Source organism: Sander lucioperca, chromosome 11 (genome assembly GCF_008315115.2).
Source record: "Sander lucioperca isolate FBNREF2018 chromosome 11, SLUC_FBN_1.2, whole genome shotgun sequence".
NCBI lineage: Eukaryota > Metazoa > Chordata > Actinopteri > Perciformes > Percidae > Sander > Sander lucioperca.
In genome coordinates this window covers 35566979-35590132 of record NC_050183.1, presented here as the reverse complement: position 1 = coordinate 35590132, position 23154 = coordinate 35566979, and the positions used below count along the sequence as shown (strand labels likewise).

The 23154-nt window shown below is 42.7% G+C and overlaps 2 protein-coding genes and 1 long non-coding RNA gene across 5 annotated transcripts; 2 read left to right on the top strand and 1 right to left on the bottom strand.

Annotated features, from left to right (window-relative positions):
• The first annotated feature begins 512 nt into the window (after positions 1–512).
• Positions 513–7847, top strand: LOC116063243. Its single transcript, XR_004108220.2, has 2 exons — positions 513–1239; positions 7484–7847. It is a non-coding gene; the product is annotated as an uncharacterized LOC116063243 (long non-coding RNA).
• On the top strand, positions 1652–7847 carry echdc2 (enoyl CoA hydratase domain containing 2). 2 transcript variants are annotated; one of them, XM_031318104.2, is made up of 11 exons: positions 1652–1952; positions 2950–3017; positions 3126–3213; positions 3312–3398; positions 3520–3612; positions 5294–5350; positions 5457–5519; positions 5626–5750; positions 6925–6975; positions 7046–7093; positions 7273–7847. In XM_031318104.2, exons 1-11 carry the CDS (start codon positions 1721–1723, stop codon positions 7348–7350), a joined length of 990 nt encoding a protein of 329 aa, XP_031173964.1. In that variant the 5' UTR covers positions 1652–1720; the 3' UTR covers positions 7351–7847. The 2 variants fall into 2 exon arrangements, with proteins under 2 accessions (XP_031173964.1, XP_031173965.1); XM_031318105.2 differs by lacking the exons at positions 3312–3398; positions 3520–3612.
• Positions 7651–23094, bottom strand: zyg11 (zyg-11 homolog (C. elegans)). Of its 2 annotated transcripts, XR_004898700.1 has the most exons (19): positions 22693–23094; positions 22368–22533; positions 21016–21227; positions 20594–20911; positions 20322–20435; positions 20007–20123; positions 19778–19918; positions 18872–19048; positions 13182–13246; positions 12844–12943; positions 12696–12746; positions 12442–12603; positions 11603–11650; positions 11301–11498; positions 11127–11179; positions 10393–10490; positions 10032–10224; positions 9889–9946; positions 7651–9855 (listed from the first exon to the last, which is right to left on the bottom strand). XR_004898700.1 is itself a non-coding variant. In XM_031318095.2 (18 exons), the coding sequence occupies exons 1-18, from the start codon at positions 22714–22716 to the stop codon at positions 9940–9942; spliced, it is 2244 nt and encodes a 747-aa protein (XP_031173955.1). In that variant the 5' UTR covers positions 22717–23094; the 3' UTR covers positions 7651–9939. The 2 variants fall into 2 exon arrangements, 1 of the variants encoding a protein (XP_031173955.1); XM_031318095.2 differs by having other exon boundaries at positions 7651–9946.
• Between the last annotated feature and the right edge of the window lie 60 nt (positions 23095–23154).

The following is a 23154-nucleotide window of genomic DNA, read 5'->3' as shown; positions in this document are numbered from 1 at the left end:
CGGATAGGAGGGAAAATGCTCTGTGGTTGGCATCAGTCTAAGTGTGCCATGTCCTCTGTTGGCAGAGGGAGGGTGTGTATCTGTCCAGTGGAAGCCAGGGAATTATGCTATAGGGCAAACTCACTGAAACAAACTGGACTAAACTCTTCTACTTTGTCATGTTGATGATTAAAGGCGAACCCCATCTTGTGTGTGTCTCAGAGTTCCTGCTGTGGTGTGTGCCATTTATGCGTCTTGTCTGGGGACGGACTGGTTTTGTTCGTCCCAAGCCATCAGGTTCAGTTTCTGTCACTCAAAAGTCATCCATCATCAGATTTCCATCTCAAGGCACGTACACATGAGAAGAGCAATACACACGCCTGCCAGACATCAAATCTAAGCAGCCTGTTGACCTCCAAAGCAGAACCTTAGAAATCCATCAGGTGACATTTCACTTCCCTGCAACAGAATCTGCAGACTAACGCAAATCTGAATGATCTCTCTTTACCTCTCAAATGACCTCGTCAGGTTTAACATTCACATTTAACACATCTCTTGCGGTCTCTTTCTTTCTGTTTTATCCGTTATTATATCTGTCTTCGATCAATGGTCAAATCTATGTGGGTAACAAATACGTGTAATTAGTGTGTTTCTATTGAGTTGTGGTTATAGTTTCAGTTTTACTTTACCCACTTAACCGTGCGTGCCCACCCTCTTGACCCAACACCCTGCAGCACACAGCCACCTACACTCAACACTTAGCATACTGTACATTTATATCTCAGTAACAGATTAATATGATTCACTGCCCAGTCGCTTGCATCCATGTCAATTAGGAAGAATAAACAAAGCCAGACAGCAATGAAAATGTGCTCGCTGTGGCAGAAGGGAAGTAATCTGATCGATGCAAATATAATCTGATGTATCTGAATGCTAAAATAACTTTGTTATATTTCATAAATTGTCAATTTCTATAACAATGTCTGGACCACATGCACCTTGGATATGCACACACACACACACACACACACACACACACAGGCCTGGCTCTCTCAGCTCAGAATGTTGTGTCATCAGAGTCAGAGCTACTGTCTCACTGTGTAATTGCATAACCTGTAAAGACATTCTAAATAATGCATGGTCAGACTAGACATGGGCAGCCTGACGGAAAACCTTACCTCAACAATTCGCTTTGTCTGGCCAAAGACTGGACACTCCAGAGACAAGACTGGAGAACTGTGTGTGTGTGTGTGTGTGTGTGTGTATGTGTGTGTGTGTGTGTGTGTGTGTGTGTGTGTGTGTGTGTGTGTGTGTGTGTGTGTGTAGACTGATGATGTAACAAACAACAAACTTTTACACAATTACTTTGTAAACAATTACAACATTTTCACTTTGAGTCATGCTGAGGAAGGTAATGTGACACTATGCTGAGTGAAATAGTGACTGGTATCAGGTAGTATGAAAAATCCTGACACCAAAGTCACTTCAACATTTCAGGCATAGATTATAAATTGACAGAATAACATTATGTTTTAGCTCTGTGGTGTGGTGCACTGCATGAAGGTGCACTGCCTTGTATCAACCTGTTGGCACTGCTGCTTTGAAAGGAAGGTCAGGAGCAGCCAAGTCCCTCCTCTTACAGGAAGAAACCACTGACATATATAAAAGGAAGAAACCTGCACCAAATATCCCGCATCTCTTCCTGCTTCTAAAAAACTAGTAAACAGAAGTAACAGCCAGCATGGCAACTCTACTTCGCAGACTGGCAGGGCCCATGTGCTCATCGAGGCGGTGGCTGGGAGTGATTCTGCGGGAAACGCATGGCCGAACTTCCCATCGCATCCCCCTGAACGGATCGCGACTGCTGCCCGGTGGCGGTCGCCCTCTGACGGTGTACAGCCGCAGGCAGCACACGGCGGCCGGTCCAGTAACGTTAGAGGTGGATATAAAGCGGCTAGAGAGGGAAGACAACGGTAATGGTCATTGTACATTGTTCGAATTCACACCGACAAACTCGCCCTTCTGTAAAGATACACATTCAGTGTTTGACAGACACCTTTTCATCCATCCATCTGAGGCTACAGTAAAGCCTGTAGGCTATCTCCTGCATGCTAAACTGCACAAATATTACACTTTGCTTACTTGCTAAAGAAGAACAGGTTATATTCCCACAAGTGCTGATATTTATGGAAATTATTAAAATGGCGGTTGTTATTGCGGGAACTCTAGGGAGAAAAGCATCTAGGGAAGTCCTTGGTTTCTTGGAAATGCTGTGACTTTATGGAAGCCTATTCTTGCAAAGTACCTAAATAAATACACAAAACATGAAATGTATGCAAAATGATCTAATATGAGTGGATGAGTTAAGTCAGTTTTTTTCTTGAAAAGGTATGCAACTAAAAATGATTCATTTTATTGATTCATCTTCTGACTATGTTCTCAATGAGTGTATTAATTGTCAGAAAATAGTAAAAACGTACAGTATCTTGCTCATATCAATTTCCTAGAACCCCAGATCCTTTCCAAAACCCAAATATATTCAATCATTTACAATATAGACAGAGAGGATCTAATTATTATTCATTGATTATCAAAATTGTTCCCCATTATTTTGCTGTCAATTGATTATTAACAAATTGACCAATGTTTTACTAATTTAATCAGTTATAATTGCATCTTTTTAAGTCATAATCATAAAATATGCTATTTCTTTTCTTTAAATTATTGCTGATTGTATTCTATTTATTTATTTCCCTGACAGGAATAGGCTTCCGTACTGACTTGACTGTAAGTTATGAAATAGTACATGAAGATCACACTGTGCTTACATCAGTAGATGATGAACCCACAGTTTTGGCATTCGAAAACAGTCAATTGATTAAAAACGATGAAAATAAACGTTTCTGCCCTCTCTCTCTGTGTTTCTCTCTGTCTCTCTTTCTCTCCCTCCTGTTGCTCTCTCTTTCTCAGGGATAGTAGAGGTGTTGATGTGCCGACACAAGGCAAAAAACGCTCTGGGCCATATGTTTGTGTCACAGGTGAGCAGACATGTACATGTACACTCACTCACTCACTCACTCACTCACTCACTCACTCACTCACTCACTCACTCACACTGACTGAGGCACTGTGTCCCGTGTGTGCAGATGAGGGAGCTGGTGTCCACTCTGTCCAATGACTCGGCAGCTCATGTGGTTGTCTTCAGGAGTTTAGTGCCGGGGGTCTTCTGTGCAGGTAAGTGTAGTTTGGAGCGTCTGAAACCTGACATGCCTCTGGATTTGGGATCAAAGCCTGTCTTAATGATATGCGATGGTGTGTGTGTGTTACCACAGGTGCAGACCTGAAAGAGAGAGCTCAGATGAACCACCGTCAGTCTGATCTCTTTGTTCACGGCCTGCGATCCCTCATGACTCAGATAGGTAAGAAAGAGAGCCTGTAATGTTGAGAGTGAGCGGTTATCTCCCAAATAGTCAGGCCCTGAGAGTGCACATTATGTATGCATTTGTGAAGCCTCCTCTGTTCATTGTAATGCCCTTGCAGCATCGTTGCCCATGCCGACCATCGCGGCGATGGACGGCGTTGCCCTGGGAGGCGGTCTGGAGCTGGCCTTGGCCTGTGATCTCCGCACCGCTGGTGAGTGACCTCTGAACCTTCGCCTATCAACTCTGAACTGGATGAGTCTGCATCATGCTTGAGTATATTTCATATTCTTCTTTCCTCCCTTCAGGGGATGTTGATTGGGGATGTTGATTGTGTATGTAAGGGGATGTCATGTTCTCTTCACAGCTTTCACCAGTCCAGTCATATCAAATCATGGTTGAGTCCCAACAGGGCAGTGGAAGATAGCAGCATCCACTTAAGATCTTTTTTCTAGATGGACAACTCCCTCATACCATCAGTGTAGATTAGAGCAGTGGTTCTTACAGTATTGTGAAATACTGTGAAATAAAAGGTGGCTCGAAGTTCTCACAGCTCTATAGACCTGTGACGATGGGTCACGATTAGGCATTACTTGGTTATAAAGGATCAGGACAGAATCTTATATCTCAGCCTTTTGCCATTTTATTGACAAAACCAATACTTGATAATAATTGATTAATAGGAAAAATAACCATCAGATTAAATGATAATGAAAATAATTTGAAAAAAAAGTTCAAGCCCTAATTGTTACTATTAGGTTAGTCTTTATCGTCAGTCGATTCGGGAAACATCCTCCGAGCTAGAAACGACAATCAAATTACAGTATATCCATCCTTTTTTTGAGTAAAATTCTCATCACACACTCGACGGCCATTTTAATTCCAGAGCTTGCCTCCCTACGTACACATGTTCAACCAACACAAGTTCCTTCCCGAGGCTATTTTGCAGAGGCACCGTTGCTCCGTTAGTGCTTAGCGCCGCCCATGATGATTGTGATTGGTTAAAGAAATGACAATAAACCAGAGCACGTTTTTATCCTATCCCGGAATGTTGTGTGGACTTGCCAGACCCTCCTCCGCAGTGCTGTGGAGGAAGGTCTGGCAATACGAGACTACTATTAGGTAAACATCTCAACTCAGTTTTGGAGATTTTCAAGATTTCCTTTGGTTAGAAAAGTCAGTATTTCTAAACAAGCAGTGGTCAGTCATTACAAACTCTTGATAGTAAAAATGCTTAATAGTGAGGAAATGTGTATAAAATGATGCTCAAGACATATAGAGTAGTGCAGGCATGAAAGTCTTCCAAATTCATATCATTTACTTAGTGTAAAGATCACATATTGTATTAAGAGCTGGAACAAGCCTGTACAGAATATACTTATGTACATATATATTATGATACTGGCAACTGTGGAAAAGGATGATTTTTACCAAACTAAAGCTACTTCAGGGAAAATAAAAGGTAAAAATGGATGTTAAGGGGTTAAGCTTTTGAACTATTTAAAAATAAAAATAGAAATCCACAATAAAAACCCATAGCGGTCATGCTAAAAACAAGCATGCTGTTGTTCCTGTTCACCCAGTATTAATGATTGGCTGCTGAGCTCAGGGACTAATGATAGCTGGTGAGGCCAGACACATCTGCCCAGCTGTTCATGGAGCTGAATTTACATGTGATTGGTTAAATTGGTCATGGCAGCTCGGTGATTGGCTGAGCGCTAATGAGCTATGTGAGCAGGTGTTTGCATCTGTTGCTCTGACAGAGGCATCAGTCAGACTTTACGCCCTTGCCATCTTAATGGCACTCAGCAGCACAGACCTTCAACTGTCCTCTGTGTGTGTGCGCTTGTGTGTGTGCTTTTGTGTGTGCTTGTGTGTGTGTGTGTGTGTTTCAGCCTATTCTGCGCAGATGGGTCTGATTGAGACGACACGGGGGCTGCTTCCAGGGGCGGGTAAGACAAAAAGAGGCCACAAAAATGACATTGCAAAATACTGAATGTTTAAGTAGAGATACAAAGCAGCTGTGAGAAGTTGACCTGGAAGTGGTTTGTCCTGCAGGGGGCAGTCAGCGGCTGCCACGGACGGTCGGCATCACTCTGGCCAAAGAGCTCATCTTCACAGGTGGTGTTACAGGAGCGCTGACATGTTGCTGTACACACAAGATGCTTATCGTGTATCACACACTCTCTCTCCCTGTCTGTCTGTGTGTGTGTGTGTCTGTTATCAGGTAAGCGTGTGGGAGGTCAGACAGCTCTGGAGATGGGGCTTGTAAATAGAGCTGTGGAACAGAACCAGACAGGAGACGCTGCCTACAGAGAGGCATTCAGCCTGGCCAGAGAGATACTGCCACAGGTTAGCAAACAAACACACACTTTTTCACTCAGACACTGATGCATCCCTCCTCTTCCTCCAGGCAGGCACCTGGTCTCTCACCTCCTCCTCCCTCCTTCTCTCTCTTTTCATCCACCCATCTCCTCTGACTCCTTGCATTCTGCCTTTCTCTCTTCCTTGTGTTTTCTCCCCCCCTCGCCATCCACTCCTCCCTCTCTCCAGGCCTCTGTCGCTCCATATTTCTTTCACTCCAGTTCAGATGCCCGCAGTTGGCAGGGCCAGAGTGGCAGTCGAGTAGAGAAATGGACCACAAATAGCACTACACACACACACACACACACACACACACACACACACACACACACACGTAGTGGAAAAAGTATTCAGATCCTTTACTTAAAGCCCCAGTGTGTAACTTTTGTAGTTGTTCATTATCAGAATCTGTATTGCCCTTCACAAACTTGTCCTTTTTTATGAATATTGACCACCACCATCAATTCCAAGTATTCCTATTAGCTTGGAATTTTACATTTGCGCTTGCATGAACTGGGGTAGACGCTACAGAATGATGCGCCATCTTGAAATACGTTAGCCGGTAAGGGACATACAGGCTATACTGCTCCGCCTTTCGAGAACGTTTTGGGCTTTAGCAGAAAGGGGGGAGGGACTGAGAAGTTGTTGTTCAAATTTTTTGGCTAAGTTCTGGATCTTCGCAATCCTACCTACAGCACCTTTAAGTAAAAGTATGTAAGTATCAGGAAACTGTATAACAGGAAAATGTACTTAAAAGTTTAAAAAATAAAAGTACTCAATGCAGAAAAATCCATAGTAGCTGCAGCCAACAACTATTTTGTCTGCTATTTCATCACTAAATTCACATTTGAGACTTTTTTTATGCGTGAAATCAACTGTGTAGAGTTTGAATATGGGCAGTTTTACAAAAATTGATGGGCAATTGCACATTTGCTCTGAGGTTGTTGGACTTGAGAAGCTCCAGTCTGACGCGACAGCAATCTGGTGGAGGCCGTGATCGCTCGCTCGCCGGCCGACCAGTGGTGCTCACAGACCACGCTGTCAGCTGGAGCTCTCTTTCGATGTTTTAACTTTCACGGTGATGGCTGTAATGGTCAGTATCATGGTGTATAAAAATTACTATTGATACCATCAGAGTCTAACTTTTTCATTTGTGGCCCAGGCTCCTATCGCTGTGCGGCTGGCAAAAGAGGCAATAAACCGAGGCATTGAGGTACATTGTGATTCATAGATTTTATCTTTATACATCAGGGATGGTAGTGACTGAAATCTGTCTCTTCCAGGTTGACATGAGTTCAGCAATGGCAATAGAGAGGATGTGTTATGCTCGGGTAAGACTTCCAGTGCTTATTTCATGTTTTGAAAATACTATACCTTTGCATGTGATTGTTGTGAGTCAGATTGAGTGAGTCAGAAGTTGGGTTCAGCTTTGACGCTCCCTCTCTGATGTTTGTGAAACCCTCTGAGGCTGTCTGCAGTCACTCTGCTGTAACCCTTACTGTGTCTTCAGGTCATCCCCACACGGGACAGACAGGAGGGAATGGCTGCCTTCATAGAGAAGAGACCCCCGCGGTACACTGGGGAATAAACTCTTTTGCACTATTGGATTTCTCTCTCACGGACACACATTCTCTCCATAACCTCATGTCTGATAGACAATTAACACCCATTTATTGTGTGTGTGTCTGCGTGCGTGCGTGCGTGTGTGCGTGTGTGTGCAGCCCAGCCAGTATCAATACATTAGTTAGGGTCGGGATGAGTTGCGTTTCCTTTTGTGACATTCAGGATGAGACTTTGATCAAAACTATGGCACAAAAGTATGCTGGTTATTAAACTTGTGAATCTTATATTTGGAATAAAAAAAAAAGGCAACAAGTGTCGTCTCCAGTTTATGGGAATGTACATTCTTTATTTCCAAACTAAGAAAGGTGAATCTCAGCAGCAACATGGCACAGGCATAGCAGACATACACAGCATCTTGACTTTTTGTATCTTCCATCTGATTTAAACTCTTGTTAATAATTAAAGTGGCCTTTATCCAATGCGTATTCAGAGGCTCTACTAAACAATCCCAACACATCAGGAGCAACAGAAAAAAAGAAAAAAATACAAAAACAGATTCTGTGTCGTCTGCTGCTCTTTGCCCTTCTTCAAACTGATGAGATCAGCTCAGGACACGTGTAATTAGCAAGCTTATACAACAACTGATTTACAGAAAACGAGGCCAAAATTCACTGAGCAGTGATGTGTGTTTTGCTGATAGCTGTTTTAGGGTACCATATAATAGCCCAATATATTATCTTTGCCATGAACATATCGTCTATACAAGTCCTGTGACCTGTCACTGTTATTCTTACTTAAGCCAAAAATCCACTTTGCCTCAAAAATGTTGTATACGGGGTTTGACAGAAGTTTGTCAAAGCAACATTAGTTGTGATTGCATAGAGAATGATGATGGGGCCTTGATGGGAATCAAGATCTCCAATGAAAAAAGGAGAATGTGGGCATCAGGGGCATCTGCTACAGCAAATGGAGGGGGGGGGGGGCTTCTCTGGACAGCAGAAGAGTATCTAATAAAATGGCATCCTGGAGGATACTAATGTCACACAGCCAGTCATTTCAGTACAGAAAAATACTCAGGAATATTTCTAATAACATCTCCACTTTCTCCAGGTAAACAGTGTTTCTTCTCTTTTCACTTTGTTCTATACTCATAATTCTCAGATAAACAAACTATAGAACATAGATTATAATAATTCCCATGCAACCAGATCCAACCAGTACTGAACAATTACTTTTTCTCTCCTTTTCTATTATGTACAAATTACATACACTCTTAAAATGCAGCTACTTGTACAGACGTACAGTACATACACACATGCTCACACCGAAGTGCTGTCTCTGTCTGTGTCTTTAAGACGCAGTGGAAAGCACAGCGAACATACCAATATATACACAAGCTTCTCAAAGAGGAAACCGCTGTGACACAAAACACATGTACAACCATCATGAATATACTGACCACATCATTATTGCAACATGTGTCCAAAGTGGACACAATTGATGGTATCATTTGAAATTATTCTACTCTGGATCTTAATTACAGCACTGCTGGTTTTGCCGCTGACACGACTGAACGTATAGGAAAAGAAAAATGCAACGGAGCTTCTCAAAAGAGATAGAACTTCTCTAAAAATTTAGGTTTTCATCTTTAATGTTCGGAACATTTGAACCCCACTGAACACACCCTAGGCAAGTGCCCTGTCACATCAAATCAAAGCAAGCTTTTAGCTGATATAAGACTAAATAAAGAGAGCAACAGCAGTATTGAGAAGCCAGAGGCATTAAGCAGCCATTCCTAAAATGAACAGTACAAGCATTCAGACAAACTCCGGCATGCTTGAGCTAACAGCAGTGTCATGTGTGTATCTAAAGAGCTAAATCGACCAATTCAGACAACCAGAGAACCCTCAGTAACATACAGGAGCTCGAGGGTGTCAACCATAGAAACAGAATGAGAGTAGAACAGACACTGAACTGTTTGCCGTGGTCATTTGACTAGTTGAATGGCTAGACTAGGAGATGGCACTCGGCACTGTGCATTGACAATTGAAATAGAATGAGGAAGCCCGCTACAGTCACAGTTCTTTGCGATGGCAATGGGGCACATAAAAATGGCCGCCGCTCTGACCATCCTGCTATGTTAATTTGAATGCCCCGTTCTACTCTCATTCTATTTCTGTGGTATCGCCCTCAGCGGAGCTTCAGGGGGTTCAATCCCAAACTTTTTTTTTTTTGTACGTGTGCACTGACCTTTTTTTTTTTTTTTTTTTTTTTGGTACGAAAATCATTATCATGCCAATGTCAGACTATTGAGCGAGCACAGACACAAACCTCAAGTTGAGATTTAAGCTTCACTAACCAACAGTTCTCATAATTACACGATTAGCACACAGAAATATTTCAGTTTTGAAACAAACACAAAGAAAATAAATAGATTTAGTGTGTGTGCAAAGAAATGCGTAGTCTCCGTCCTTTAATGTTTACTTTCCTGGGATTCTTGATAAAATGTGTGTTGGGGCGCACACACACACACACACACACACACACACACACAAACACAAACACACACACACAATCCCCTCTGTGGTGGGACCCCGCTATTGGTCTGGGAGCCTCATTTTCTGAAAGAGAAAATGTAAAAATATAAAAGCCTCCAGCCATTGTGAGACTGACATAACAAATGACCACTAGTGTACGAGTCTTTACCTCTGTGAGGTTTTTGTGGCGGCAGCCGGAGACTTGTGTGCAGGCTGGCCGGTGCGGGCCCTGTGGCGCTGCAGGCTCTCCAGAATGCTCTTAGCCAACAGTTTGACGTCTTTGTGGGTCTGTGGGTGTGTATGAACCAGCTCCAGCTGCTGCAGGCCGCCCTCCTCCAACAACATGCTGCAGTAGCGAGCGGCTGCGAACACACGGGGTGAATACAACGTCAGATCTGTCAGCCGTTTTTGGGTAGGGTGAATAAGTAAGTAAGTAAGTAGTAAACAGATTTCAGTAAATTATTTGTGAATGAGCTCAGTTATAAAACTAGAATAACAAATTGTTCTGTATGTGCATGTATCTGTCTCACCGTTCTTGCTGCAGACATGCTGCATGGCCCAGGCCGCCCACAGCTGGACCCCGGGGGTGTGAAAGCACTCCAGTAGGGGAAAGAAGGGGTTAAATGACCTAAAGAATGAGAGACAATAAGAATATATTTTAGTACGTACTCTATGTCACATGTTCATGTTGATGTTTTGACTGTGTGTCTCTATAGCTTTATAAGGACGGTATGTACGCTCTATATAAAAGAACATTCTTACAGAGTTGTTTTTCAAGGCGCTCTCTAAAAGTATTGTATGAAAATTAACTTGTACAGACATGATATAGGTAATAGAGGTGCAACGATTAATCGATTAGTTGTCAACTATTAAATTAATCGGCAACTATTTTGATAATCGATTAATCGTTTGAGTCATTTTTTTATTAAAAAAAATAAGATTTCTCTGATTCCAGCTTGTTAAATGTGAATATCTTCTAGTTTCTTCTCTCCTTTGTGACAGTAAACTGAATATCTTTGAGTTTTGGACAAAACAAGACATTTGAGGACGTCCTCTTAGGCTTTGGGAAACACTGATCCACATTTTTCACCATGTTTTGACATTTTTATAGATCAAACAATCTATAAAAATCGAGAAAATAATCGACAGATTAATCAACTATGAAAATAATCGTTAGTTGCAGCCCTAATAGGTAAAACATCCTTAATTTGTTTCACAGCCACTGCTGAATCACGTTATAACTGTAGAAAAAGCGGCATCTCACCTGTAGGCCACCATTTCACACTCAGGCGCGGGCCACTTCATAATGACATCATGCTAGAGAGAGACACAAATGCAAAAAAAAAAAAAAAAAAAGATTGAAATAACCGTTTCGAAATAACTGTGTGCACGTATCTATGTGTCTCTGAGTTTATGAGTCGTTTCTGCTGATTCCTACCAGTTGTTCCAGCAGCGAGGATCGAAGCTTGGGGCTGAGCGTCCAGGCTTCCTCCCCTCGGGACGTCAGATGTGCAAGGATGCCCGCGGCAAAGTAGCTGACCTCCACCTCTGGGCTGTGCAGCAGGGTGCTGATGTGGTCCAAGAACCCCTGCACCATCAGCTCCACATGCAGCTCCCTGACCTCTGCTATGTTGTTCTACACAACAAAAAAGTGAAAAAAGGAAATGTTGATCTTTTAATATTGTAAATGTATTCAACTTTCCGTTTTTCTACAGGGTAATAAGAAAGCAGTAAACTCACCAGCAGACCGAGAACCTTCTGCTGAATAGAGGACTCTTTGGGGAAGGACTGCCGGGGGGGGGGGATGATATGGGAACAAAACAACAGTGAGTCAGCCCGCCCCAAAAGCACATACATACATACTTCTAGAGAGCAACGTGTGTGTGTGTGTGTAATCTGGTCCATGTTGTTGTTCATTTAAGGCTCTGACACACCAACCCGACGGCATAGCGTCGGCAGAAAAGGCAGTCAGACTGATCAGTCGGCTCCCGTCTCTCAAAAAAGTGCCTCGGAACACAGCGAAGCGATGCCGACTTGAGCTTACGTTCTGCGCGTGCGCGAGAACGTAAGCTCCATAACAGCGTCACCATAACAGCAGGCGGCGCTAATCTGTATTGTCGCCCAAAAAAAGAAAACCAGAAATGACGGAACATGTCTCTAGACCTAGTAAACACAGAGCACGCTGTTGTCAGTCATTGTTTTCATCAGAGAGTGTTGATCGTAGTCAAGAAGGATCGTTGTTGTCATTAGTCGCTGAACGGAAGAAAATACGATGGCTAGTAATAAGAAGATACTGGCGTTGTCAGCTCTCGAGCTTCTTCTCGTGGAAGAAGCACTGATTCGCTAGTCAAGGGCTGGCACTCCACCAATCAGATTGGTCATTGAGTCCGACTGCCCACTGGCCGATTCAACAAGTCAAATTGGCCAAAATGGATGCTGACGGCTCCTCCGACTGACGACGGCACGGATCACACCGGACAGGCTCGAGTCACCGCCCTCACCAGACTGTCCGACGGCCGATTATTGGGTTGGTGTGTCAGAGCCATTACGTGTACATGTTGACACTTCTGTGTACCTACCTCTAGAACTTTAATAAACAGGTCCAGACCCTGGTTCTCAATAAAATGGCGGCAGGTTGTTGGCGATTCATCAGTGAGGTTCCAGAGTGCACTCAGTGTAAATTTGAGGGTGGCGTCCACCACGCCCTGAGTAGCCTTCTGGTGCACAATGTGGAGCAGTTGCTGCAGGGGGAGCATATCAGCAATAAAGGTGTGCCTTTTCGTTGGTAAATTATTAATGGCGGAAGAGAAAAGAGCGGAAATGAGAACCTTACCTTCACTATGAACAGCTCTGCTCCCAGCTGAGCCGTCTGCTCTGTGGACAACTGGGAAAAGCAAACGTCTACGCGTTTAGGAATAACACCACACGTGTGCTGAGAATACATTAATAATGTAATATTTAATATAGAACACAACATATACCTTTGCAGCCAGTATGGAAATGATAGCCACAGCCATCCTCTGCATGTTCTGGTCTTCATGGTTGCAGAGCCACTGCATCACTAGTTTGGCAGCTTCAAACCTTGCAAACAGGGAAAGGAAAAAAAAACAAAAAAAAACATTTCTACTGTAAACATAAAACACCTTTGACAGATGTTTTATGTTAAGACCGCCTAATTATTTAACTATTTGGTTTCCTGCTTTGCTTCCACTAACGCACATTTACTGCTTCAATCTCTTATATTATAATTTATTTTAAACTGACTTTGCACCCATTTGAAATGCACATTATAAATAGATACTGTAGCAGTATTTCTCACCTGTTGAATGGAACCTCCTGCAAAATGCGATCACTGCACAGAGACAGCAGGCAATTCTTCTGCAGCTATAGACAGAGAAATCAAAACAGCCATCATTGACCTCACACAATCTGTTATTGTACTTTTCTCTTCTTATCACTGGGTTCTATTATACAGGCCCAGTAAAAATGTGTCTACGAAATGTTATCTCACGTCTGAGTTGGTACTTTGGGTTTGTAATTGCGAAAAGATAAAATTATGTGTTCTGTTCTCCTTGTGCCCATTTTACTGAATGCTATTTATAAATCATATAAAAACAATATCCAGTAAATGCATTTGGTATATAACTGTACGTATCATTTTCCACGATGACTAATCCAAACGTGGCCACTTCTGACCAGATCTCTGCATTTGGTTCCAGTGAAAGCCACACTGATTTTAATATTTTATTACTGGTTGACAAAGGACAATGGTTTTGCACCACACTATGTTTTCCAGTTGCTTGTATGAAGCTCTTAAATCCATCCATGGTGAGGAAAACAAAAAAGAAAGCTGTACTTTGTTTTGGCTATGAGAAGTTCCCCGAAACATCAGAATTGTCAGGCTGTCACAATGCACTGGGGATTGCATATATTTTTTCCCCTCTCTCAGATATTTCCAAACTAACAGTGTCCCACCTGGAGCTGCCGACCCGCTACACTCAGACAAGGCTTCCAACCCCCAGATCTCCCTCAAGCTTCAGTTATTACTCTGGTAGGTCGGGTTTATGTCTAAAGTTTATTTATGTACACAAGCAGGTTCTGAGTGTGAATGAAGAATATATACACATGTAGCTGAAAAATATCGGGATAAATGTCTGAACTGGCTAAAGAATCTGTGCTTCACAGTACATACTGAATATAACTTATTTAATCATAGGTGTGATTGGCAAAGGACAAAAAAGCAGGAAAATATACGGCGCACCCATGACGCTGCGACAGCCCCCTCCCCCCCTCATTTTTTTTTTTTAAAAATAAACCATTAAATGGCACTTTCTGGAGAGTTTTGTGCAAAGAAATGGAGAAATTGAGTCTTACATGATATGTAGGTATTAGGGCATTTAGCATTTACATTACTGTTAATCAGTCATCACTTGATCACACATTGCATTACCTTGTTATAATATAAATAATAGTGCCACATGAAGAGACAGTGCAGCATATGACAGTAGCAACAGCTGAGAAGATTTGGGTCTGTGGTGACCAGGTCCACCTCACACAAACTTCCTTCTCCTATTCTCTCTCCTTACTACCACACCCACACCCACACCCACCCACACCCACATTACCACGCCCATGCAGCCCCACCCACGGACATTTACGGATTTTTAAACATTTAATGTAACTGGCAAACAATGCTTTCTACTTTTTAAAGAGCACACGTTTATAACAAATTCTTATTTATGCCGTTTGTATGCTGTTACTGTCATTCTCTACAGTATGTAGGTATGTAGTATGTATGTTGTCACTGTCTGTTCAATTGTCCGTGTTTCTCTGTTGACACTGTACATATTAAGTTATAACTCTAACTCTGCAATTTAAATGTTTTTTATGGCTGTCTGTGATTATACTTCAGGGTTTTTCCTTGCTCAGAATTTGTCTTTGCGGGAACACACAAAGCAGGGGGGGGAGGGGGTCTGGGTGTCCTCCCCCAGGAAATTCTGAGGGTAAATGACTTCAATTCCTGCATTCTGATACATTTTTAGGCACCAATTTATGGTAAAAATGTCAATATTTATTGCAAGGAAATCACAAAATTCTGGTGGCAGGTAACAATTCAAAATACAAAATATAATGGATAATTATTATATTCAGTAGTCCAGTAAGGAGGCTTTCACATCCAGGACATGGGCCGGATACAACAACACTTGACCCTAAAGTCCAGTTGTTTGTTGGATTGACTTAGGCTACTTAATCAGTGATGTTGAATATAGCCTTGAGTGTAACGGACCACCACAGTTCATACATACATGTGAACCGCGGATTAATTGCAGAGTTTAACCTACATAGTGTAAAACTACTACGTGAATGGGGCACAGCAGAAAGACAGAGCAGAGCGACGCTGCTTGTTCAGGGTTTTCATGTGTACTCCTAATAGGCCTACACTTTGCATCAGGCGTTAAAACCAACTGTACCGAATTAGACTACTATTTAACGCGAGACGTTTTTAACCGCTAATGAAACTGTCTCAATTTAATACTGATGCCGTCAGACGGCCGCGCGGACAGACAGCAGTCGGAGTTCCGGTAGAGCTCTGCGCCCGTCAGCAGCGGCTTCTCACTGTACAGCCGGTCCCCCAGAGCAGCATGATCACCGGGAGGGTCCAGCCTGAACCCTGCAAACAGAGATCCCGTTTGAAGGTGACATGATTGATTTTGACTGAACGTCTCAATTTAAGTAACCTCTGATCGGGTCGTAGCAAATTAAGTAGCTACACTAAGTTTAAGATTAGGTGTTGGTCATTCTCAACACCTTTCTACCCCCCCCCCCCACACACACACACTTATCAACTCTGGACTCTGTGCTGCTGCCAGCCTGTGTAACGTACGTTACTCACCATCGATCGACTGTTAGCTTCAGCTGGCTAACGTTAGCTGTCAACCTCCCGACTAGCTAGTGATCTAGCAAGGATTAGCCCTTCAGACCGCAGTGGACTTCAGTGGACTCTCCATCCAATCTCCCGACTGGACCTTCGTCTACCACAACTGCCGGACTCTTTCAAATACATGTACTCCCTGTCTCCGCCGATCACTTGGTAGCGTTGGTCAGCTGTCAGCTTACGCCAGCTAGCTTCTGTTAGCTTCGACCGACTGACGGCTCGCCCAGCACATCTTTTCGCTGTAGAGCTCTTTTAGCAATGTTTCCCGGCTCAACACTAAGTTAGTGTGGGCCACTACCTTTCTGCACTGCCGAAAATGGTGCTCCTAAAATATTCCTCACTGCAACTTCTCAACGTCATCTGCTACGTCGCTTCAGCTTGCATTGCCAACATGCAACAATATTGTCCCGTTGTCGGCTTCAGCTAAGAAGATAGTTCGCCCCCACACGTCCAAAATTCTTATTCAAATAACCTTCCGCAACGATTGCAGGCTCTTTGGTGAAGCTCTGCTTTGAATGAAGTTACATCGTGACAAATTAATGGACCACTTGCGGAGTGATATGAAGACATGAGTCAGAGTATGTTTACCAATACCCCCGACCTGTGCCTTGCGACACCCCCCCCCCTCCCCCAAAAAAAAAAAAAAGCGGATTTGCATGATTTACGAGAGCTTCATTTTCAGGTCAGAAAAGCCGGATTTCCGGAATTATCCAGAAGAATCACACCCCTGTTAATACAAATTCATACAATTTAATGGAGAAATGCAATAATGAAAACTGTGTTACTGACTTGTTGTAGCTCAGCAGAGACAGTTTTCTATAGTTGTCTGTGCCTTGCTTGGCTTGTCCATCATTGATGGGAACTGATGACATGCCACACACACACAAAAGTATTCGTATCGTCATATTTAATCCATGATAATGAACTCTTCCATGGAAAAAAATCAAATGCCCCTTTTCTCAAAGCTCCCTGTGCTGGTAAACTGTATCAGGTGTGACAGCCATTTTATTGTGATCATTTTGGCATGACGAATGCCACAAGGACAGCAGTGCAGGCATTACTAGGCCTGTAACAATTATTACATAATTGTCTCATTATTAGCCCTAATAATTAGACAATTATGTAATAATAATAATAATAATAATAATAATAATAATAAAAAGTCAATTGATTAAAAAAATTAATCTAATTAATTACATACTCTGTAATTAATTAATCGCATACATAATTAACGGTGCCTGAACCGATACTTTTTAAGAAAGTAAAAAAAGAAAAGAAAAAAAAAGGGTACTAAACAACAGTTGGTGACATTAAAGAACGGCTTGTTTATTGCTAAGGCCATATGGTCAAAATTAAATGATTTAATAATAATGTATAACAATAACAATAACTTATTTCACTAGTAAATTGCTGTTGAACGACAAAAACAACCACCAGGTGGGAAAAGGACATTTACAATAACTTCAAATGCACCATGAGGTTGTAGTTTACCAGTTTCATTGAACGCACCGTCTCTATTGTTTTTCCGACGGCTGAAACACAGTCAAACTTTACACCGTTTAGCGTTAGCTGTCAGCATTTTAACCATTTTTAATCCAGCTACTAGCTAGCGGTAGGCTAACGTTAGCTGCTGTCGACATAGACATATATAGAGTCTACTCTATATGTCTATGGCAGTTGAGTATATAGCGTCACGTGCAGAAGTGTTTGTGTTGCCGTCTGTTTCAGAGCATCAGAGAGAAGTGCAGACATATCAGTGGCACCAGATTTCGGTAGCCAGGGTTGGCAGGAAGAAGATTTTTTACAAGTAAATGTTCCAGTTAATGATCCAGGCAGCACATTCTCATCTCCCTCCTTCATTTTACAGTCCAATGGTGGCTAGAACGGCTGGAATGGATTCATCTGCGTTATTTTTTTTAACGTGTTATTTTTTCTCAGATTAATTAATCGAAATGAACGCGTTATTTTGACAGCCCTACTAATTATCAATATGTTTTACATAATTGCGGTTTCTTTGTTTAACTGCAATGAATTGCTAACATTAGCTAAGGTCCTAAGCACTAAGCCTGTTGATGGAAATTGTTGATTTTGTTTAGATATGCTATATTGTAATAATATAACTAATTCTTGGTCAGACTGTTAAACTAAAGCGTTGTTAGTTGTTGGCATATGACCCTATATACGTTCATGGCAACAAACACGACAAAAAAATGTTTTATGATAATAAAGAGGCGTGGTTTACTTCATAGGCTGTGTACCTGTGTGACTACACTATCTGGGTCACATAACAGTGATATACTGTATAACAGGGGTGGCCAACCAGTTAGGTATAAAGAGCCACAAAAAAAAACTCACCATAGCAAAAAGCCACACAACACATGCACGTCCACACTACAACAGCAACAGTGTCTTCCAGATCTAATGACATAATGTCATAATACATAGCAGTTTTCATAGTTTTTTTTCTCACTTAGATTGACTCAGTGGGAAACCTGACAGTCTTTGTTATCCATAATCCTTTTCAGGTCTTGCTTGAACTCGGTTGTGGCCACTCGAAGCAACTCTCGCACTCATTTGTCACTAAAGGGGCTTTCAAACAATCGGATTCAGCAGTGAAAGGGTTAACGAGGAAGGTGATCTGTGGCCGCTGTTTTTCCTCAGGTTGCAGAATCTGTCCTCAAAACTCTGCTGCATTATTTTCCATTTTAAAATAATTGGCAGTATTGGCAGATGCATTCAAATGTGTTTTTTTTTTACTTATCTGAAATACTGTATGTTTCAGAAAAGTTAAAAACAACCAATGACACAGCCCCCAGCCACACAGTAAGAGCCTCACAGGAGCAGGCAAAGAGCCGCATACGGCTCAAGAGCCACAGGTTCGCCACCCCTGCTGTATAACCAAAAGGCTTACCCTGGGATTCATTCAAAACTTTATTTTGTTTAAAAAGTAATAAATAAAAGAAATATTTTCAAATTTGACTGAGAGACAATTATATTGTTAATCGCAATTATTTCTGAGACAATTAATTGTACAGCAAAATATGGAATTGTTACAGCTCTAGGCATGACGCTACCTGTTGGTGGTTGGGGAACGTCCTCATGGCCTCCAGTAGCAGCTGAGTGACGATGCTCAACAGTCGCACTGGCATTCCTGCTGCCAGGTCCTGCTTCGTCAGGTTGAACACACAGGCACTGGCTGCCAGCTGGACATTCAGAGTCGCAGGGTGGTTCTTCATACCCAACACTACCAGCTACAAAATACAAGAGAAGAAGGAATTCATATTACTTTAAGTGAGACAGATGAGAAAGTCAAAGCGTGCGGAAATTGAGTCGGGGTTGTAGGGCTTTGACATAATATTCTTAAAGAGGAAACTTGACCCTCATCGCTTATCAGATAAATCTGATTAGGATCTGACATTTTATGTGTTCTTAGAGATAAGGGAAAACAATCGTAATGAAATGAGGACAATTATTTACACTGAACTAAATTATAGCTGAACGAAAAGATCTAATGGTAGATCTGCTCTCTCTCTCTCTCTCTCTCTCTCTCTCTCTCTCTCTCTCCATTCGATGGCGTCTGGCACTTTGGAGAGGTGTTCTCTTCACGGATGAACCATAACACCAGATGCTGACTGGTTTTCGGACCCCCCCCCCCCCCAAATACAGTAGAACTGCACATTTTAGAGTGGCCTTTTATTGTGGCCATCCAAAGGCACATCTGTGCAATAATCCTGCTGTCTAATCAGCATCTTGATATGCCACACCTGTGAGGTGGATGGATTATCTCGACAAAGGAGAAGTGCTCACTAACAGATTTAGACAGATTTGTCAACAATATTTGAAAGAAATAAGCCTTTTGTGTACGTAGAAAAAGTCTTAGATCTTTTGAGTTCAGCTCATGAAAAATGGGGGCAAAAACAAAAGCGTTGCGTTTACAATTTTGTTCAGTATATTTTCCAAGTAGAATACTGTGGGCTCACCTTGAGGATGTCGGGCCTTGGTTTCTCCATGACATGGGTCAGGCTGAACAGATGAAACAGAGCTTCTCTCACAAAACCTTCCCTCTCACTGTAGCGACGCAGGGCCTCGCAGATCTGAGTCTCGTTGGCTTCTCCCGTTACCTGTTTACACAGAAAAGACAGTTCACTCAAGCAAACCTGAATTTCTACACACAGTGTTGTCAGTGTTAAAGTACACATCTATAGCTACCTTTAGATTTCCTTCTCCAGAGAGAAAGTCTGAAAATCCAGCATCTGTGGCCAGAAGTCCCACAAAGGTCATCCCTGGTCTCTTCTCAACAAATGCCTTAACTGCTGCATCAGTCACCTGCAACGTTCACACATGAGAAATGACAACTTGGCTCTAAAGCCTGCTCATTTCTTTGGGTAGATAGATAGAATAGAATAGAATTCTTTATTGTTATTGTACAGGATACAATGGAATTGGATGCCATTCCTCTTGGTGCTTTGCAAATAAATAAAATAGAATTTAAAAACGTAAAACAAATGATATAGATAGATAAACCTGTTTCCTTCCTGACACATCCAGGGAAACCAGAGCGGGAAGGATCCCTGGCTGTCCAAGCAGTTGACGAGCCACGTCAGAGGTGAACTGCTTATCATCACTGATGTCCAGGTGCTGCATGAGTGGTGTTTCACACAAACACACAATAGTATTTTTAGTAAAAAGCTGTGGCTGGTGAAATCACAGAGAAAGTGTTCTTCTCAGCACAAATCAATCACATAAAAACAGGTTTAATAGTACGTAGTAGTTTAAAACGTCATCCTTCCACTAACCTGCAATACATCCAACTGGCCTATGACTCCCAGCAGCTGAGCAGTGCTCATCTCCAGCCTTTTCAGCTGGTGCAGCGTTAGTGAGCGCAGCCGCTCCTTCAGGCCCAGCAGTGGGCTCAGGTTGGTAACTGACGTGTTGGAGAGATCGAGGCTCTCCAGCCGAGGCAGGGAACACACGTCGACGAGCCCGGAGTCGTAGAAGTCTACGTTGGCTAGAGAGAGGGAGCGGAGGCCCTGGAGGGAGCTGAAGGGATACCGGATTGGTTCCTCCAGAGAGGACATGGTGAGACCTGTTAAGACAAGTCGCTGGAGGGACTCCTGTAGGATGTTTGGGGGGGGGAGTTTCTTTTAATATCAAGGAGGAAAGGGTGGTTCGACATATTTGGTTTTTATTCACACAAGTTGACATAATCTCACTTTACCTGACAATATTTATTGGTGGCCAGTCCCTGTAGAATATCAGGAATAGTGAGGTCTGCATTGACCCTGGCAGCATCCAGCTCCAACAGTCTGTGAGGGCAGAGGGCTTTCTGGAAGGCCTCTGCGGAGATACGTGCTGTACGGATGCAGGCCCGTCTCAGCCGCAGGTATTCACAGTGCCGAAATACACCCACTGTGCTGTCATTCAACAGACCTGTAGTGGAATTAACTCAATTTAAGTATAATCTTTGGGTTCATGCAGAACTGAACGGGAGAACTTGCACAATACTGCCTTCATTTACCAATGGAAGGGTTTTGATTTAGGTGACATATAGTCTCACATTGCCAGACCTTCCTCCACAGCGCTGTGGAGGAAGGTCTGGCTAGTTCACACGGCATTCCGGGATGGGAGAAAAACGTTCTCTGGTGTATTGGCATTTCTTTAAACCAATCACAATCGTCTTGGGCAGCGCTAAGTGGAGTGGTGCCTCTGCAATATAGCCTCAAGTAGGTGAAACGGGCGTTGACATAGACTAGGTGACAGACAACATACTTAATCGGATTGTGTTTTTTTTTAGGGTATAAAAGAAGCTGTGGAAGGTCAACCAGGAGATGTATGGAAGTTAAAGGTCCCATGGCATGAAAATGTCACTTTATTAGGTTTTTTAACATTAATATGCTTTCCCCCAGCCTGCCTATGGTCCTCCAGTGGCTAGAAATGGCGATAGGTGTAAACCGAGCCCTGGGTATCCTGCTCTGCCTTTGAGAAAATGAAAGCTCAGATGGGCCGATCTGGAATCTTGCTCCTTATGAGGTCATGAGGAGCAATGTTACCTCCCCTTTCTCTGCTTTGCCCACCCAGAGAATTTGGCCCACCCATGAGAAAGAGACATCATGGCTTTCAAATGAGCGAAGTGGCAGTTGGTCAAGGCCACACCCCCATCCTCCACCTTGCCCTCCCTCTCTCCTCCTCATACAGACACAGAAATGGCACATACTAAGGAAAGCTCATTGTGGGACTGGCTCTAGTGGCTGTAATTCTGCACCAAGGCAGAATTTCTGGAAAGAGACTTCAGATACAGTATTAGGGGACCACTGAGGTCTATATAAAAGCATCCTAAGAGCACCATGTCATGGGACCTTTAAGAATTTTTGTTTTTATCAAGTGATGATTGTATTTAAATGTTCAACATGTGATTTAAAGGGATAGTTCGGCTTTCTTGAAGTGAAGTTGTATATGGTAATTCTCGATAGTCAGTGTATTATAAAAAAAAAACTACACTATATATCTCAACTGTAGGCTCAGAAATCACCAACTCTGCTCAGGAGTGTCTGTAAAAAGGTCCAGGTTTACCTTCAGTAGCCATCTTGGCCAGCAGCTGGTCTGCTAGCTCCTGTGGGAAGAGTACAGCCTCTCTGAAGCACAGGGAGCCATCAGGGCGCTTCACACAGAAACACTCCAGATTTTGGCTCACATGGGTCAGGCACAGGTCTGTCAGAGCCGGTGGAGATGTCTCATCCTGAAAACGTAAAGGGAATGTTTTTTTTTGTTTTTTTTATGTCATGCAATTAATGTTACGTCAATGTGTTGATATAGAATTTTTGAAGTAATGCGGCTTAATGACTGAGCACATACAAACACGTCACACAAATTACCTGAAGGAGAAACTGAAACTCACCGTGTTTAGGAAACTACAGGCCATAGTAAAAAAAAGAAAGAAAAAAAAAGAGTCTAATTTTAGCTTATGCAACCGAGACTGGTGTCTTTTCCACCACGGAAAAAGGAAAGCTTTGCTTGCTAGCCGTCGAGCGGCTCCGTTTTTAGCCGTTTCAGTTTGCAGCGTTCACCTGTCTGAGTGCTTGGCGATGTGCTAACCTGTTTGACAACACAGTAACGTCAACTATGGAAGAGCAGCGAGCACCGACGATCGTTAGCGACGAACCAGCTAGCTCACTTGTTGTCTCCTCTGTTGTGGAAAATCGCTCTCCATGTTTACAAAATGCATATTTAAAAAATATCGACTAATCACTTTAGCGACCGGAGCTCCGAATTGCGAAACCAGTATAGGAATGTTTTCACAGCCCGCAGACAGTAAACAAAGGTCACAGCACTGGAAGTACATTAGCGAGGGTGGCTGGAC